General features: G+C 38.1%; 1 protein-coding gene across 8 annotated transcripts in view; it reads right to left on the bottom strand.

Annotated features, from left to right (window-relative positions):
• Positions 1 to 13,319, bottom strand: part of ROBO1 (roundabout guidance receptor 1) — a 704,028-nt gene that overhangs the window by 29,485 nt on the left and 661,224 nt on the right. For 7 of the 8 annotated variants that reach the window (XM_008631567.2, XM_017731506.1, XM_017731505.1 and 4 more), the window contains 3 exons: positions 8,358 to 8,555; positions 4,937 to 4,963; positions 2,220 to 2,262 (listed from right to left, as the gene is read on the bottom strand). In XM_008631567.2, the coding sequence (XP_008629789.1) occupies positions 2,220 to 2,262; positions 4,937 to 4,963; positions 8,358 to 8,555 (268 nt within the window). The remainder of the gene's footprint in view (positions 1 to 2,219; positions 2,263 to 4,936; positions 4,964 to 8,357; positions 8,556 to 13,319) is intronic. The other variant, XM_017731502.1, reaches the window with a different exon arrangement.

The following is a 13,319-nucleotide window of genomic DNA, read 5'->3' as shown; positions in this document are numbered from 1 at the left end:
CCCTCCACTCTACTCAAACAATAAACCTACACCTGAAGGCATTTGGAGGAGACAAAGCATTCCAGAATGTTTCAGCACTTTAAAGACCTGTGTACTCGATTTTTGCATAGGGAGCTAAAGATCCTTTGTTTCTAAAATGTACTTTGCATTCACACCTGCTGTCATGTAAGAAATGTGGTGTGAGGTATATAAGCAGATGAGAATTCTACTAATTGGAGCCATTTATGTGGAAGTGTAGGCAAGAGATGCTTGCATTACAGCTCCATAGCCTGGTGATGATTTGAGATCATAATTTCCAAAGATCTCTAACCTTGGAAGCAAATTTCTTGAGTCCCTGAATTTCTGGACTGGGTCTGAGGCAGGGGTGGACAGAGCAAGTGGCTGTGGGGGTGCTGGCTGGAGTCAATCCAACACAATTACCATTACTCAAATCCTGTCTAGAAAAGGGATTGCCACAGAAATGGGTATTTTTTCAGCACCACACAAATGGGGATTATGCTGAAATATATCACTGTGACATTTTGAAATCTGAAAAATGCTTTAACATGCTCACATAACTGCACTTGGCAAAAATGCTAAACCTTTCCAAAACACTGCAAATATAAAGTAAGGAAGTGAAAACCTTAGGTTTGGATATCAAAGGATGGTTTCATATGCAAAAATAACTTTTTTTTTTTAACTCTGCAGAACTGTGTTTCATATCCTACAAAATAAGTTACATCACACATGCTGTCAATGCTATAAATGCAAATGAACAAAAGCAGCATAGATGTTTGCACCTTGAATCAATTACATTGTTAGATTCTGGCACTGCTGCTGACAACTAGGACAGCAAAATTGAAGTTGATTTTCTAGAAGTACCGAAATTACTGTGTACGATGTAGACACTTGTGGGTTCATTTCTGTCCTCTGTGTGAGTGTGCTCCATCTAGCCTGTGCTATGGGACGAGTGAGAAAGCACAGCGGCACAAACAACACAAGGGATGTTAGCTGAGTATCTTTCTGAACAACTCTCGGGGAAAGAGAGGGTTCATCTCTCTCCTCTCTTATTTTCTCACTATCCTGGAGTAAGGGCAGCAACCCAGCGATTTACAGATTTGTCCACTCAAAAATCACATAGTGACTGTTCTAGAGGCTTCCCTCCATGCTTCAATGGCCATGACAGCACAGCAGCACACCGTGCTGGGAGAGATATCTGCCATTGCTCATAATATACCAGGTCCAGGTGCAGCAGGAGCTGAATAGCCTCACCTCTGCACAGCACTCAGGTAGACTGGGAATGCTTTATTTTATGCCTAATCTTCACAATTAGCAAATTTTTGCACAGTGTTGCAAATTAGGAATCACAAGATGCCACTTGTGAACAGGCGTTGTTACAGGACTTTGTTGCCCAGCTGGTCTCTGAGATCTTAGCTTTTATTTCAGCATCATGCTGAATCTTTGAACGTGACCTAGAAAAAAAATGGTGTGCTACTAAAGCACCACTGCCCTGACCTGTCTTTTTTGCTAAACCACAATTTTTCTTCCTGAAGAAAACTTCACCTCTACAGAGGAAATGTAAATTACTGTTTTCTCCATGGCCATTCATTAAGTAATAACATAAACCCAGTGAACACGCCTTAGTTAAATCCTCAGTGTGGAATGGGCTCGGTTCTCAGAGTGGGGGGCTGTAAATTTAAAACCTGTTTCCCTCTCCTTCAGTGCCTCATCTATTTTAAGCAATACTTTTACTGTTTTGCATTCACAGAAAGATTTTTTTTCTTAAGATGTCACCTTATAAGCCGTTTTTGTCTTCAACAATATTTTCCAATAAACATTTTCTTTCTTTGTAGTATTTGTGAAGCAGCTATATTTCTTAATCTTCATAAATGCCGCGACTTAATTACTTTTACTCCCTTAATCAGGTGGTAAGCCAGGTCTTTATTCTGAAGTTAAAGCACTCCCTCTGCTGCTCATTTTTTGAGATGCAGTTTTTACAGGTTAACAAAGCTGAAAGTATTTCAAAAAATGTTTTGGAAATCAACCTAAACATTCGAACCATATACCCTCCTTCTAAACAGAAAATATATGGCCAAAATGTATAAATTAATATATGAACTAAAACAACATATCTTTGCAGGCGATTATTCTGCCATCGCTTACAAGGACAACTGAACTCCTGGAATCCTTGAATTTATTTGCACACAATTTATACCTATAAGAATAAAGCACATAATTACCTGCCTCCACTGCTTACGGCCTCTCCTCCTCTCTGATATGTTACTGAAATAGTTAAAGATAAAAAGAAGGAAAAAATTTAAAAATCATACAAGACTCCTTCAATAACAGTATTTATTTTGCCTTTGTTTCACTTTAGCTAAGACGATAGCTGTGCATTGTTTATACGTTAATCCTGAGTCTCATTCTGCAAGCTATTGCTTCAAATCCAAGTTTAGACACAATACTTGTGTTGCTTGATAACTGCTAGTCCTAGCCCCAACAGGGTTTTATATTTCAGTTCTGTCCTGAACACACACACGCACACATGTATCGCTTAGGAAAGCAGGAAGCCATACATCAGGTTGAACTTATTCTTAACATAACTCTGCTGACTTCAGTGGAGTTACTCTGTGGAAGAATTTAGGTCATATATTTATTTCATGAATGGCTGGATGTTACAGCTTTGCTGTACCTTACTATTTTGGCAAGGTTAAAGAGGTAGCATGATTCTATAACAGACCTTACTTCCAATGTAAATAATGGCTCATTACAGCTGAAGCTACTGCAAAAACAAATGCTCTTTCTGAATGTTAGTGCAGTACACTCAGGGAACAAGCACACTCTAGAAGTTTGCAGAAGCTCCACATTTTATAACATTATACAACTGGATTTATAAATTATACTAAATAATCTAAAATTTTAAATATATAAATCTTGGTTTAAAAACAGTCAAGCAGAAAGAATACTTTCTAAACTAGAAGGAATAGTCTTCCTAGCATTTCAGAATTACTCTACATTAACACAGTGGATGTCCACACGCATTTGTTTGGCTTGCACATCCTTCACAGGAAGGAAGATGTTTGAGAAGTTAGCTTTTCGGATGCAAACATCCAAGAAGAAACAGTGCTATAAATTTTGCACATTTGCATTGGGTTTGGCAAAGGGTTAAGGAGACTGCCTCCCTGCAAATGCTGATGGATTCTACACTTCCCAGCTAGGAATGTGCTGAAAACAAGCAGCCGAATTCTGCTCTTTAGAAGAACTCCAAACTGGGAGCCTGCAAGAGAGAGATAAATGCTGGCAGTGATTACAATAACAGGATTAAAATGTAGGATGCATTCCTACAGGTAAGTCTTTTACTGTAGGTAATGCTAAAGAGGAGGGCCTGGTTCCATTTAAAGTCAAAGTATGACTGAGATTCTGGATTGAAAAAAAAGGATTTTTTTCCTTTAAGTGTTTTACACGCTTTATGTTTTTCCCAATTTCTTCTTTAAAAATCTCAGGACTATTTATTTTGCAGCTCTGACATATCTGAAGAAACCCTGATAATTTCTTTTAATGTTAAGAATCCAACGGAGAGAATAGATGTTAGCTTCCAACCTCTGCAGAATTTCAGTGGCGTGCTACAGTGGAGATTACAATAGAGGCCCTCTGTTTAGCCAATTAAAGTAACAGCAAAATAATAAGAGTTTGAATTATTCTCCACTGAGGCATTCAAAGGCCTTCAGAAACTGAACTGAGGGCCACTCTGGCTCATGCTGAACAGGAAGCAACTCCAGTGAACAGAACAGGATGACTTCTGAGAGCAGGCACTCCTCAGTTTGATTAAAAGCACGTGGCTGAGACTCTAACCCAGCCCAGCCCGGTGTGTGTGGACGAGTGCAGGCACACAGGGTTTGCCTCCCCTGTGGTCCAGCCTGAAGGATGCAACTCAGCTGCTGCACAGAGGCCAAATCAGTACAGTGCTGATTACGAGCTAATATTCCCTGGGAAACTGCGTGTGCAGAGGAGGGGGTGGGTGGTTTCTACCCTGTCTGGATATACATGTCCTGCAAATCTCATAGCTCTCTTGTGAAAATGCAGGACTTAGAACAAAGGAGGAAGAAACAACCTGTCTGTTCACTCAGGCTGTAGCTAAAAGAAATGCACAATACTGGTGGGTACAGAATGTGTTGGATTTTATCTACTGTAGGGGATGAGCTTCTCAGCTGCCAGACTGTAGGACCCACTGAAGGTCAGCTCTACAGGATGGAAAGGCTCTCATGGGCACTGGTGGGCTATGGTTCAGATTATGTCATATTTTGCAAATTTTCAAACAAAACAAACCAGAAGGTGATTTTAAACTCACACTGAATTTGAAATGCTCCTCTGTTTAAGCTGAACAGGGTAATTACTTTAAAATTTCATAGCAAAATACCATTTAAAGCAGCAAGCAAAGAAATCTAACTGCTCTAACACTTTGATTTTCTGTATCTTCCAAAGCAGACAACTCCGAGGTCACTGGATTAATGCAGATTCAGAGGAAAGAAAAGGAGCAAATATTTCACCAACTATAATCCCACTGAATCCCTTTCAAGTCAGCATCTGAGCTCTGCTAAGTTATTCCTCCTCCATCAGAAGCACCTTTTGCATCACTAGATGTTGGAGGTCACACTACTCCATTGGAATATGCAGGAAGAGAGCCCAGGTTGTACAAACTGACAGGGTCATGCTACAAAATGGCATGCTGGCGTGGAATGGTGTGCTATGAAATGGTACACACAAATAGAAAACATTGTCAGCCACAAAGCAAATGCACACTACTTAGAGAGCAAATAATGATACCTGTCATTAATGACATTGTTTAAAAAAAGCCCTTCAGAACAGCTGGGCTGGTTGGTTATGTCAGAGAAAGAGAAAAAGTACCACAAACACATGCTTAAGTAACAAAGAAGGGGGGAAAAGTGCAAATATATACCTGTTGGTGTGAAGGTAAAAGACGGGACTGAAAAATCAAAACAAAATACAAACTGGTTATTAAGCTGAAGAGAGAAAGGGAAACATACCACATTAGTATAAATCTAGCAGACAGCTGAACATAAAACAAATAAATATAACTAATCCACTAGTTCAGTCACACTGATATAAAAATAAAACTAAAATTACAATTCAGAAAGAAGATTTTCTCTGCAGGTACTAGTCTGGAAAAAAAAAAAAAAAAAGGCAAAAAAAGGCAAAAGCTTGATATTCTATTGTGCTCCTGAGGGGATGAGACTGTGGTGTAGCCTTTCAAATATCTTTCAGTTTGGTATTTTAAGTTTTTTCTGAAAATCCTAGCACAAACAAAACCCCCACACTTAATCATTCTAGAATGCAGAATGACAAATTCCTTAACAAAGCCTTATCAAGGTCCTATTGAATCTTATCTGCAGTTCACTAAGTAAATGCTCATTACACTGAACTAATAGGCTCACTTAAGTATTCAGTAAGGAAATAATAATCATAAAAAGGAACAAAGAGAACTGCTGTTTTACTGCCTCTGAATCAAGAATGGCACCAACTCTCACTGTAATAAAGGCCCTAAAATCTACTGCAGCAATTAATTTTTGTTTTCAGAGATGAGACTGTTAAACAGAGTTATTATCTTTCTTTCTTAAATAATCACCAAAAAAAAAAAAAAATCTCCCTAGACATAACACGTTTCTACCTTTCAACCCTTGGCTTTAAGAGAGAAAGGTTAACAACAGAACAATGACACTGCTTGACAATCTTCTCTCTCACAGCTACTATAAATCCTCTTTGGATCAATAGGGTATCTAATCCAAATACAGAGCACCAGCATCTGCTCTTCCTATTAGCACATGCTCCCCCTCCTGTTGACAAGACAGTATCGTTTTCCTCTCACTGATGGCAGAACAAGGCTAACATCGCCCTTTCTGATCTAATGACAGCAAAAGGTAAGAGAAACAATCAAATATTCACTAAAACAGCCTGGAGAGAGGAGTTGATCAGCAAAGCCAGCACAGACAGAAAATATTCTGGCAAGAGAACAACTTCTTAATCTTATTTTTTTAATAACTCTAAAGTTTGCGGGGAGTGCAGTGTGTCTTGTTATAATTTAGGATATGTGGTAGATTTGCCCCCTTTTTACCAAGCCAATTTATTTCCAGGGATATGACACTATGCAAAGAAAGAAAAATGGAGCATTTACCCACTTCAGGCTGCATTTGCAGCAAAGCTCTTTATCTTGGGAATACCATTGTATTTTCTTTGAGTTAGGCCTTTTCACATAGTCAAATTTAATTTAGTTACATTCAAAATATAGAACCATAGCAACAAGCTTTCATTAAAATAGAACGGGCATTTAAACCTGAGCTATTCAAAAGAGGATCAAGAATCTCAAAATTAATTTGCAATCACAGGGACATGAAAAATCCTAAACTACTGCCTCATTACTCTTCTGTGAGCTAAGTCCTAAACCTAGTTTAGTTTCTTAAGGAACTGAGGAACAGAGGTTCAACTAAAAGAAATCTTACTGCTACCATATGAAAGAATGACTTAATTCTTAGAGCTTCTATTAATAAACTCTTCCGAGTGTGTAAGACTGCTAGTAGAGTACGTATGTGTGGGAGTAGTGAAGTATTTTAACAGATGACAGGACTGAAGCTAAATATAAAAATAAATAAATGCAAGCCTGAAGAAAGTTTGGGCTTGCAGTGATGACTTGATGAACTGCAGAGTGGCAAACTACTTTGCAATTCATATTTCACTAAAGATAGGTTTTGTCTTTGAAGAATACTTGATACCGGAGATACAGACCCTACTTTTTTGTATACTTTCATTTAAATTCCCCCCAAATTACAGAAAAGATATTTTTACAGATATTGAAAAACACAGCTGTTTTGAACAATAGCTGATGTCACTGAAGTAACCAGTTTTAAGGACAAATTGTATGCCTTTTGCTTAATCATAGGTAGTGGTGAAAGCACAGTGATGTTAGTGTGATAGAGCTGTAGAAAGGCAGTGTGGCAGCATGCTATTAGTAAAACAAAACAGCACAGGCCAGTGCAGCACTACGTGGGGGGCTGTCCTACCTAAGAAATCCCAGCAGAACAGAATCAAGGGTGGAATTCCTTCCCCATTTCCTTGGCTGCAACTCCACTACAACCACTGTGCCTGGAGTCTATAGTGAGCATTGGTACTTTAGCAGCACGGAGGACATCTCAACTCTGCAACACTCTGGACTTAGTTCCATGTTTTCACTCACTCATTTGCTATTTTTAGCACTGCTTCCTTTACATGGCAACACATTGCTGCTGTTTAAAACCATTTGTGTTTGATTTGCCTGTCTTGCCCATAACACATCCATTCTTGAAGGGACTAAAGAATGTAATCTCATGATGCCGTTCATACATGAAGATGTGTCCACCTTTTAAACCTAGGCCTAACTTCTGACTGCTAAATGTCAAATATAATCCCTCTAGTTCTTCAAAAGAAGGATCTCCCATTTTCTGATTAATTCCAAAATTTACAGTTCTCACTCTACGAGTGCCTATGAGGGACTGCTTTGAGATGTAATGAACTGTAGGCTCAATGAATTCAGCTTTCATTTCCAGGATTAACCTGGAAATTATTTAATCTGGAGGAGTCAAGTTTGTTCCAGAAGATTTTCCAGGTAGAGATTCTAGTTTTGCTTGTCAGAGAGTATACTGCAAAGCACTGCTTGACCACTGACAATGTGATATATAAGAAGTATCAATAACGAGAAATAGCAGGAAAATAAGGAGTGCTTTAAATTAGCCCCACTGCTGCCATTCTAACCAAATGCAGACGCAGGATGTGATAGCCCCAGAACTCAGTCCCAGCCAAGGGTCTCACAACAGCATTTATGAAAGGAGTCTTGGAAAGCAGACTGACTGTTGTGCTTTTGCAAACAGCCACACTCCCCCGGAACAGAAGAAATTCAAGTACACGCACCCAAAGTGTTACTGCAATGTACACCACTGTTAGCACTCCCAGCAGCAGGCAAAGCACTGAACAGGGGGACAAGGAGCTACCATCCACCTCGCTCCTCTTCAGATGGCAGAGTGTCAGAGAGCAAGGACATATTGGAAGCTCCCAGCCTTAAACCCATCTCTACATTTCTCATTTGTAGGGGCATCTTTATTAAAAGCTACTCCAGGCATTCAGTTTAAGACTTAGGCTCTAAAGCCAGACTTAGCACATCATGTAAATATTGCTGCTCTCTGCACTGGCTCCCAACCCCCACTTCATGAAAGTGCTGAAGTAAGCTCATAATTCCTTATTCAAGCCTTAGGAGAACAAGAGACTGATAACAAAATAAATAGGCAGCAAACAGGCATTCAGCAGCCAGCAGACTGAAATAGATAACAGGGCACCTTTTCTGATACCAGCGTAAGTACTCGTGAGCCCGTTCCTCTTCTTCCTGTGGCGATACAGCCAGATGCTGAAGACCATGAGGATAATCCAACAGGCTGCACCAATTCCAGCAATAAAGGCAGGCTGCTTTACTACATCAGAAATCTGCTGGGCTAAACTGACTTGATCTTCTGAAGACACAGGGTTTCCACGAGAATCTGGAACAGAGACACCCATAACAGCCAATTAATTTGAATGGACAGCTGTAAAAGGCAGCACGAAAAGTGCTGACATAACTGCAGTCCAGTTTCTCAAGGTAAAATCCTTAAGACTGCTCTTCAAATTCTCTTATTTACAGGCCTAAACAGAAATGGTTTTCCATAAAAGACAGGTACCTCTGATATCACTGACTTTTGTTTGCTTACAAAAGCTGCTAAAATCAGGTACACAAATAGAAAGGCTCATACACTACACACTTGTGGACTGCTGCTTTTTCATTTTTCCTTCATTTTAGCAAAGGAACATCAGCTTCAGAAAATTATTCAAAAAATCTGCAAAGAACACACCAAGTAAAAGAAAGCTGTAGTATGAAACATGAGTAATGTGAATGGGTACAAGTCAGCTCCCCAAACATCTGCTCTCAGAACTGACAGTCACAGTTACAAATTTAAACTACATTCACATGAGGTTCATATTGAGGGAGATATTTTAGTTCCTGACAGATTACTTAAATCATGTATTACACAGTTTAATGTACTGCTTGCAGTCTCTCAGTCTCTCACTTTGACCTCAATTTAAAAAAGACTGAATATTTAAAAGTATGTAGAAAAGTAAAACTACAAAATAACCAATCCTTCCCCCTTAAATACGGATGAAAAACCAAAAGGATAACTAAAAAATTATTCATGAATTGCTAAAAATGGCAAAGGAGTCTCATTAGTAATGAACAAGCAGTGCTTTTCAAAGCAGTTTAGCCTTAAATATCCCACATCAAAATAAAGAACAGGTGTTTTTCCACAGATTATTAATTTATTTTTTTTTTAATGAGACAGCACCTTTAAGAACTGGTCTTTTCTGCTCTTTCTGTACTGAACTTTTGCAGGAACCTTCTAGGAACAGCAGTACGAAGATCCAGTTAGTGACCAAGCTTTCTAACTGAAGTGAAGCAACTCAAAGCCAAAATACTGCCTTCCTGATGCTGTACCACCACAGAGAGTGCTCACTGGAAATTTCATTACTGCACAGGGCAAGGGCAAGAATTCAAAACTTTTACTCAGAGCAAATATTGCTTTACACATTCCACAGCCTGGTCTTTGAAATACCCACTTTTACTCCTGCATAGATCCAAGAGATAGTTGCTTTATATTATTGACAGTAGTGACATCAAATTCAGAATGAGAGATCAGTGTTTTAAGGAGAAAGGCGCTGTTATCAATCTAATTAATATGAACTATATAAGAAATGAAAACCTATTTGCTTAAAACCAGTATCTTTTCTCTATGAACTAAGTAGGGAATAGAATTTTTTTTTTTGATGATGACATCTTGCATTATGCCAAAATATGCATAAATAAAATACAAGAAATTGCAATACAAACAAGAGATGGAATCACAACAAATGATACAAATAACAAACCTCCTCTGGAAAAGGATGCCTTTTTGAATGGAAATAGTTAAATTAATAACAGCTTTTTCCAGTGAAGGATTCCAAATTCCAGTTTTTGTGACCTTGAAGTCAAATATCTATTTTGCCGAGAAATCACCCCCGCCTTTGACTGCTACCTTATTGGAAATTTTATTTCATATTTCAGCTCTCTCTATCTTCTGTGATCCTAAGTGCACTGCCTAGTCTGAAAGTTCACCAGGCAGACTCATTCTTTTCTTACTAATACACTCTTTGTGTCTGCTGGGTTTATGGATTTCATGCCTATTTGTGCAAGGTTAAGATGGGTTGCTTCAGATTTTATGGAGACAGCCAAGTGAAGTTCCACACAAGTGGCCAGATGGGCTTAAATGTATAAAGTATACTGTGACCAATGAATTAAAGCTGTCATCTCATCTTTTGTCTCTCTGCAGCTGAGACCATATTAAGATATGAAAACTTGCATCATCAGTGTCCTTTTCAAAATGAGTAATTTCTGTGTTTTTAAACAGCTACAGTCCCTTATACAGCTTAATGGAATAGAATAAAACATTTATGGAGAGCCTCTGGTCCTGAATAAATAAGAGTGATAAATATTTTTTGTCTCATCCTTAAAATATATATTTTAAAACAATAAACCCAGGAGAAAAAATAATCACAAACTCAAAAAGCAAATAAGAATGTGTTCTAAACATGCCAGCAATTTATCTATACAGAAAGACAATACTTTTATACACATTTTGCATTGATCAGTCAACATGTGTCTGAATATTATAAAATCCTGAAGAATCTCTTCAAATGTTTATTATTCTGATTTTTAATTAACATTAATTTCATGCTGTGGTTTTACTTGCCATTGCAAGCGTTTGAACAGCATAATAATATAGTTGTTTTTAGGAAATCAGGCTCATGGTGCATAGAATATGGGTGGACTGTTAGAGCCATTTGGTAAGCTGGTATATATCTATGCACATGGGAAAGAGAAAAATGCATCTATGTTCACATACAGTCAGACAAACAGCATCAGAGAAGAGGAGATGGAAGGGCTTTCAAGAGGTCACATTTGACTACATCCTACTCCGCTTATAATTCAAAAATAGGAAGTAAGCTACATATAAAGAGAATGAAATTTAGTGACATCTTCATCACTAAAAACTTCCAGGAACATTATCTTGGAAGCCTTTCTTTGAGAAGGGCATCTTCCCTCTCCCTATTAGCCCTGTGAGATCCTGAATGATCAGTCATGAAAACAACTCTTGAACTTTAAAAAAAAAAAAAAAAACCAAAACCCAAAACCCTACTTTTTCTTCATCCCAGGAAATTTCTGGAACTTTGATTTATAAATGGCTCATAATGAACATTCCTGTTCCTGCTTGTACTCTTCAGGAAGATGCGCCAAAATAATAAGCGAACATAAATATTCTATGGCAAAGTGCATCCTACTGCCAGAGCAGCAGCCGCAGCATTTAATGTACTTGAAAATGCCCCAGGAGTTGTTGGAGCAGGCTGATCCCACAACTCCCTGAAACCAGCATATTATCACAGTGACTCATCCCTTCTTCTACCCCAAGATAAGAGCTTTCTTTTTAATCACAGATAATGTTGCTATGGCAGTTGCTCACAAGCAACTTGATTTGAATGTCTTGAAGCTCCAAGTTTCAAACTTCAATGAAAACTAATTAGAATTTATATAGAGAAGGACTGGAACCTCTAATCCTCCAATATTAAATATTCATATAAATAATAATAATAATGTGATAGCCAACATTTAAGTTGCTAAATGATAAATTAAAGATTAATATCCATTTAAGATTGGAATGACAAAGATTCAAAATAGACAGGAAATTCCAGGTTCACAGGTGTGCAAGCAACCTTAACTTTGCTTTGTGCACGTACAAGAGCCTATGGAATGGTACTTTTCCATATGCGTGCCTCATTCAGTATACAAACTGTACAAACAGTGAGTAGGAATATCTAAATGGTGGTGACATTGCTAATTTGGGCAATTAAAAACTTGAAAAACACCTGAAACCTGTAATATGTTGTCTGAGTGTGTTCTCAAATATATGTGCATGATGCACTATAAAAATTATTTGGTAAGATATTAGCAAGGTAAGGATATGCTATTTTGTCTGCTTTCTAGATGTATGTTTCCCAAACTGATAAAATACCTTTTGTGCACTTCAGTCTTATACAGCTTGAGGAGGCAGCACCAAACTGATTTGGAAGGGTTTGCCGTGAGGGTGAAAAATAAAGATTACTTTCTTCAAGTTGTTTGCAGGCCACAAACAAAAATATCAACAAAAAAACCCATACAACTATCACACTCACAGTACCTTAAGGGCTGACAGAGTAATATCCTGCAGGCATGCTAGCTAGTTCACAAATCACATCTCCTAAATGAAGCAATTAGAATAATAAAGATTCAATGAGACTTTCTTGTGTTTTGTACACTTGAGACATCCACTGGTTGAATAATACACTCAACATTCACAGTAATTGTGCAGACATCTCCTAAAAAGTAACTGCATACCATATATTCACACAAATTATGTGTTTAAGAGTAACATTAGCTGCAGTTGTGGGACTTCTCAGAGCTGGTACTGGAAACAAAGTACGTCACAACCTGTTCCAGTGTCACTCCTTATTTGTCAACAAGCATAGGTAATACTGCCAAGCTATCACAGGTAGTGTCCCATCACTCTACAAAAGCTAGGCTAGAGATCAGTGAAAAAATTGCTTGCTAATTCTCATCTTTCTGTACACAGAATTTTTGTAAACAATGTCTTTAAGTTACATGTTGTAACAAGAAAAAAAAAAGTTCTATTGAAATTGTATGATTTTGTTTCTCCACAGCACATTGTTGTAGGCATAATGTAATGAGCTTTGGTTAGGTCTCACAAAGTTTTTTTCCTTAACACCAAAGCTTTTGCAGTCTTCCTTTAGGTAAAACATCATCTTTTCTTTTAAAACAAACAAACAAACAAACATACATACATTTTTTCAGTCCTTGGTATTCCACAGAAAGCTTTAAAAGGTCATTCAAAAAGCCAAGAGGCAAATTCAGAAGCTTCATGCAGGGTGTTTTAAGAAGACACATAATTTTTCAGTTGATCTCATGATTTTATGAATAACAAGCAAATTATTTCGTTGGCTTGTCCCTGGTGGCACGGGAAGTCTGGGGTACCACAGCTCACTGAGCTGCTTCGTGTCAGCAGAGACGTGGAAAATGAAAGAGCTTCGAGATTACAATTTGTACCTGTCTTTGTAACAGGTTAAGTGTGTGCACAGGGTCATTTATCACAGCTCAGCTGATGCGTGGGACTGCGATTGCACGCCTC

Source organism: Corvus brachyrhynchos, unplaced genomic scaffold (assembly GCF_000691975.1).
Source record: "Corvus brachyrhynchos isolate BGI_N302 unplaced genomic scaffold, ASM69197v1 scaffold152, whole genome shotgun sequence".
NCBI classification, from domain to species: Eukaryota; Metazoa; Chordata; class Aves; order Passeriformes; family Corvidae; genus Corvus; species Corvus brachyrhynchos.
This window is presented reverse-complemented; position numbering and strand designations above follow the sequence as displayed.